The sequence below is a fragment of the Pygoscelis adeliae genome, unplaced genomic scaffold (genome assembly GCF_000699105.1).
Source record: "Pygoscelis adeliae isolate BGI_AS28 unplaced genomic scaffold, ASM69910v1 Scaffold320, whole genome shotgun sequence".
NCBI classification, from domain to species: domain Eukaryota; kingdom Metazoa; phylum Chordata; class Aves; order Sphenisciformes; family Spheniscidae; genus Pygoscelis; species Pygoscelis adeliae.
Window position 1 is genome coordinate 344,026 of NW_008823967.1, and position 6,000 is coordinate 350,025.

The 6,000-nt window shown below is 38.0% G+C and overlaps 1 protein-coding gene across 1 annotated transcript in view; it reads right to left on the reverse strand.

Moving 5' to 3' along the window:
• The window catches only part of OXCT1 (3-oxoacid CoA transferase 1), a 93,892-nt gene that overhangs the window by 60,193 nt on the left and 27,699 nt on the right, over positions 1-6,000 (reverse strand). Inside the window, exon 7 of the mRNA XM_009324586.1 lies at positions 1,341-1,401. Within this exon, the coding sequence (XP_009322861.1) occupies positions 1,341-1,401 (61 nt within the window). The remainder of the gene's footprint in view (positions 1-1,340; positions 1,402-6,000) is intronic.

Sequence of the window (6,000 nt, forward strand, 5' to 3'; positions counted from 1 at the left end):
AAGACTGTTAAGTGTAATTATAGCAAGAAGGATGTCACATAATTGCTGCTTACTGACAAGAAAATTCTACCCTATCACATGTAGATAGAAGAGCAGAAAGAGAGAATGAGATGGAACGTAGGTGGGAGGCTTTGATCTACTTAAATTCTCTAAACGCCAGACTGAACAGAGTATGAAGGGCAAGTGACTAGAAGGAAAGGAAATTATGAAAGATTGTTTATTTCATTTTTAAATGGAAAAATATTTTAAACCTTTCTTGAAAACCAACTGTGAAAATTCAGGTACTGTTGCTGAATTGTCACTGTAAGTCGTGTGACAAATTCTATGGTATTTTTTGCCGTAGTTCTGTAAAACACAAAGAAAACTTAAGTTCCCAAATGTATTATCCAGACATGTTTATATAACAAATGTATTTTCCAGATAAGATTTTACAAAAAAAAGAACAAACAAAAAACCCCAAACAAGAAAAAAACAAAACAAACCAAAAACCCTGGAAAAACACAAGCCTCTTCCATTTAGAATTTAGTAGAAATAGTCTGTAAGAGTTTCTCCTGATCTTACTGTCAAAACCATATTTATCTTTTATTAGGCATATAAAAAAACTTACCAGAGAGTGATGAAAAAGCTAATAGAGCAGTCTATCTTTTAGATATTGCTATGCCTTAGCAACTCTCCAGTCACCAATATATTTCCAGTGTAGGCTGCTCCATGTTTTTAAACATTATTGTTTTAGACACCAAGGAAAAAGAACAAAAAGATTGGAAGAAGCTTCTAGATCATCTAGTACATCCTCTTTCTCAAGGCATAACCAAATGTCTGTATCTCATTCTGGACTGATATTTATGTAATTTATTAAATTTCAGAGACTGCAACTGTGATAGCTCCATGATTTGCCCAATCTATGCTGTTATGTACTTATCCTTGTTATTAGGAAGTTTTGCATAAGGTCTTATGTGAATCTTCTCAAGCACAGCCTAAATCTACTGTTTCTTCTTTCATCCACATATTATTTTATTTAACAAATTTGAAGGCTGTTGCCGTGTTTCCCTTTCAAAGGCTGATCACAGCGAACACGAAGTCCTGGCCAGGATCAGATGAACAGTAATAAACTGAGGAACCGTGGTGAACTAATCACGAAAACAAGGCATTGTGTTAGGAGTAGGCAATCCACGGAGGCAGGTTAGACAACTGTCCCTGGTATGAAATCCCGCAATGAGTCAAGAAAAGGAGAACTCTGTCCCCAGAATATAGAATCATAGAATCATAGAATCATTATGATGCAAAACAAAGGGGTTTGTTGACTACAGGGGTATAGGGCTTACTATGTTTCAATTCCCTACCTCTACCACAGTTGTCTTGGCAGCTTTGCACATAGGTTGGTTGAAGTTTCTTGCAGTTTTCCTGTGAAAGAAAAGAAAATTAATAAATAGTAAAAGCTGTAACAGTACGAGGAAAGATTTTTCAGAGATAAGCTACTACAAGTATCTCTGTAATATAAACATCACAAATCTTTTCACCAAGTAGCTAGACTAATAAAAAAACAGAAGGGAGGAAAAAGTATTATGGAGTTGTGTAAGATGAATATGAAATTAAATCATATTTTGCTACATTAGAAAATATTAATTACAGCTCTTTTGACTTTTAATCAGCACAATATTTAATTGAAAATGGGTATGCTACTGATATCTTCACTTATTAGATCCAAGAGCAGCAGCAAGCTGGGCTTTGTACAATCTACCTTCCCATTATTTCACTGCGCAAAGAAAGGAATTAATCTCCACAGGGGGGCCAGCACAGGGCCTAACAACCTCTCAAGTCCCACATATGCCTTCATAATTCAGACTAGGACTTCGGATAGCACTTTGCACAGTAGTAAATTTAATCCAATTCTCTTGATTAAAAAAGCTCTGCCAGTTTTGGCACTCACTGCAAGACTCTGGCATTCATCCTAAGTATTCCCACGCAGTATTTCTGTAATAGAAAAAAGAACCCCTAGGGAATAAAAGTAACACATGACATGTATAACCGTGCTGGGATCTGCACTGAGATCCTAGTAAGCACAGGGGAAAACAAGTGACCTGTGTCAGCCCCTCTCTGTATTTTTCAGAAGGCAAACAAAACTGTGTGGCATAATATTAAAGAAAAATTATGTATATTTTAGTGGGGTTCCACTGATAGTTTCTCAGCATTTTTCTCTTTTAAAAAGTAGAATTCTTGAAAATTTTTCATCAAAATGCATGAAACTAGGATTCAAAACAAGTCAAAACCTCCTTTCCCTCCATCCCCTTTCCACAGAAGCCTTTTTTTCAGACCATCCTTATTTCCCAACGGCGCCTCCTGCTTTCTTCACCCTTCTGTGCGATGACCTTGCCTAGTGCTATAGCCGTGCTGAACTTTGGGATGCTGCTGCCACCTCGTGGCTCTGGAGGAGGTAGGGAATTGAAATGGCCAAATCTTGAGACTACCATGCAGTTTTAACAGGATTTCTGCTGCAGACATCTTCAGAATCAAAGCTATACCCAAAGACACATATCTTGGGGAAATCCTGTTTTATTGGCAATACACAGCAGCTGCAAAGCCTCTAACAGAGCCTACAGAAGGGACAATATCTTTTGGCCTTGGGTCTCCTCTGTGGCTGTGTAAAAACAAAAGGATGTAAGAAGAGGAAACCATAAAAAAAAAAAAAGAATTTATATTCTTCTCTTAGTGCATGAATACAATACTACCTAGTAGCAATTTAGAGAAAACTACCCTAAACTAGGTAGAGTAGAAAATGAAAAGAAAAATAGAGTTACAAAAGCTGAATTAAAATAGCAGGGGAATGGATACAGATGGGGAAAGGCAGATATGAAAACAAAGAATTCAGTATTTCATCCCAAGCAACTACTTTTCTGAGCCAAAGACTTTCTGAAGATCATAGTGGCTGGTCTGCCAGCAAAAGAAATAAATATATTATTTTCAGAAGGCAAAAACCATAAAATTATTTTTACATAGGGGAAAAAGTTACAAGAAAACACTTCAATGTCAAATTAAGAAGAGTTAATGGGCTTAATTCTGACCCTATTAAAAGCTTATGCAATTTAGAATGTTCTTGGGTTAGTAAAGTTGTTTCAGAAGCAGAAGCCCTTTACAGGATTGAAGGTCTTATTTCTAAAGAACACATCATCCAGAAGAAGAAAAAACAGTAACACCATACTTACTTTCCAACACAGATTAATGTTCAGGTTTTTGGAGTATGAAATCCAGAAACTAGCTAGCCAAGTTTGCCTTTTTATTTTAAGATAGCTTTCTGGACATCTAGACTCAGTAATGTCTACAAAGTCCATTGTTCCAGCAATGGATTCCTAAGCTGACCCAAAGGCATGACAGCAGCTCTTCTCCCAAAGGCAAAAGATAGCAAACTGATTCATAGTAGACTAAACCAACTAACTACATCCCCTACGTACCTAATGGTGCAGAGATGAAGGGACACCTCAGACATGAGCTGAATTTACATATTGCGGAACCACTTCATGCATGAAGAGATGACCACAGACAGCAGAGGCCCTGACTGAGGTTATCCCTTCAATGTCTGTGTTCCTTTGTCAAGAGCATACTTTCATTGGCACCAAACCACACCTCCCCTTGTAAAGTGGAAGTATATTGGACTAGAACAACTCCAAAACAGAATGGTACCAGATGAAAAGGGAGGGGAGCCAAAGGAGGTAGAATGTCCACAAAAGCAGTGGCACTCCCTGCTCTTGTCCCTAACGAGCAAAGCTCCAAGGGAGCTTAAGACCTGGAGACACTGTGTTCTGCTAAGTAGAACTAGTACCTGCATTGAACTAACAAAGCGAAATGCCCATATATGCATCCTTTCAGCTAGCACAGGGACAAGGTAGGATTATTTCATTATGTTTGAGAGAGTCTTGGATTATTTGTCTTGGTAATGGTGCTCTACACCTAAGAATTATTATCTACTGGGCCAGACACAGATCTTGGTAAAAGCTGTGGTGCAGAATAGTCGACTCAGCATAAAGATGCCCAGAAGGAAAGCAGCCACAGCATGCTGTATGGAGCAAAAGAGCTAGGGGACATGAAGTACCATGTGGAAAACCCCATTTAAAAAATTGCTTTCTAAAGGAGCTGGTGCCATTCCGGATCCCCAGGAAAACAGTATAGCTTCATGTATGAGAATACACAAAAAAAACTCATGCTGGCCTGTGGTCCAAATAAGTCTACCTAAAGTACATCCTTCAGATTTAAAAAAGCTCTTAGCCTGAGGGTGATTAACAGTTTGGCAGACACTTACTCGATTCCTATTGGCTGCACAGATACCAGAGCCATCGGAAACACACTATAGATAGTGCCACACTGCTGTGAAAGCGGTGGCAGATGTGAGTAAACACAGAGCCTATGTGTATCTAGGCATACCTCAACAAACAAAAACGGAAGTCACATAATAAAAAAGTATGGAAGGCTCCCACTGGCAGTGAGTACATACTCAGTATGTAGCATGATGTCAAAAATTCGTTTTCCTTTTCATCCTGTAGATCACACAAATATTGCTGTTATATTCTAGTCTATTACAGTTTCCTCCTCTGTTGTCTCCTGCAGGCTATGAGATGTGCGTATTTTTCTCTGTTGTAGGCCATGAGGTAATCTGTGTCTCATCCAAAAACAGAACGGGTCACTGCTTATTATGACCAAATTCTTTTAAGCCAGCAATACTCTACATGGAATAAGACACTGGATAATGATGTTTCCATCTCTGATTAGTTACACTTGAACGGAGTTGTCAAGATTTTTAGGTCTCCACTCCAGATGGAAGTAGTATCTGGTATCAACTGTATTGTGTGAAAGTGAGAGACATATGAAGACTTCTGAAAGGAACAGGAGGGAGAGGGAAAGGCATAAAGAGAGACCACAGGACGTAAAGGAAGAGGGGGAAAAAGGGAGAACGCAACCAGTCTGCTTCTGCGGAGAATAAAAGAATTTTTCAGAGGTAAGTAAACATCAGTAGATAGATACAGGGTAACAGCGCAGACAGTAGAGGCTCAAGATCAAACAAAGACAAGCCCAACGGGGAACACTGTTTCCTGTATTCCATGTCCCAGAGCCTCAGGAAAGCAGTCTAGCAGCCATTAAATTCATGTGCACACACACAAGAAAGTTCAATCAGAAACCATCTTGTCTTGCCAGTGGGCAAGCCAGGATGTCAAGAGTTGGGTAAAATAAAAAATTCTTTCTTAATTAATTTTCAAGTATTTTAATTTAGTATTATATCTGTAAGATATTTAGATAAAAGCTTATGTAAATACATGTGTATATGTACATATATATCCAAAAAAAAGCATTACTTTATCGGTGTTATTTTATCCGCATATTTTTCAGTTACTTTTTCAACTCCTTGTTTGTTTTAATACATACAAAGCCAGACTGCATCATTCAGCATCTTCTTGTATTAAACTGCAACTGATTACCGTAACACTTACCTTTTCATCTGATAGCCATAAAACAAACAAATAAAAACCAGACATTAAACATAAGCAAACCTCTCCTGCTTCAGTTCAGGACAAACCAGAGCACAAATATAGCAATTCCAATAAATGATGTTATCACTAGTGCAACGCCTAAACTTTTCACTACAAAAGATGTTTAAATTCATATGATGCCTCTCCCTACACCACTGAGATCAAATCAACTTTAAAGACACTTTTCTAGGGACAGAATCAAGTTTTCCCATCACTGACTGGCCAGGAGACTGACTCAGCTCCCTTCTCTTCTGACATACATGAACCTGCACTTCTTGGGTCAGCCTTCAATTGCGCAAGGAAAAGGACCCAAACTAACATGAAAACTGAAATGAACAGAATGTCACTACATTTCTCCACAGTCATCATAATGACTTTGGTCTGCTATGTTTCATTTTTAACTACCAATGTTTTATTTCACAGCTATGTTTGAATTCTCAAAAGTCATTAGAAAAAGCAATTATATTTTGTTTTTTATAGCCATATA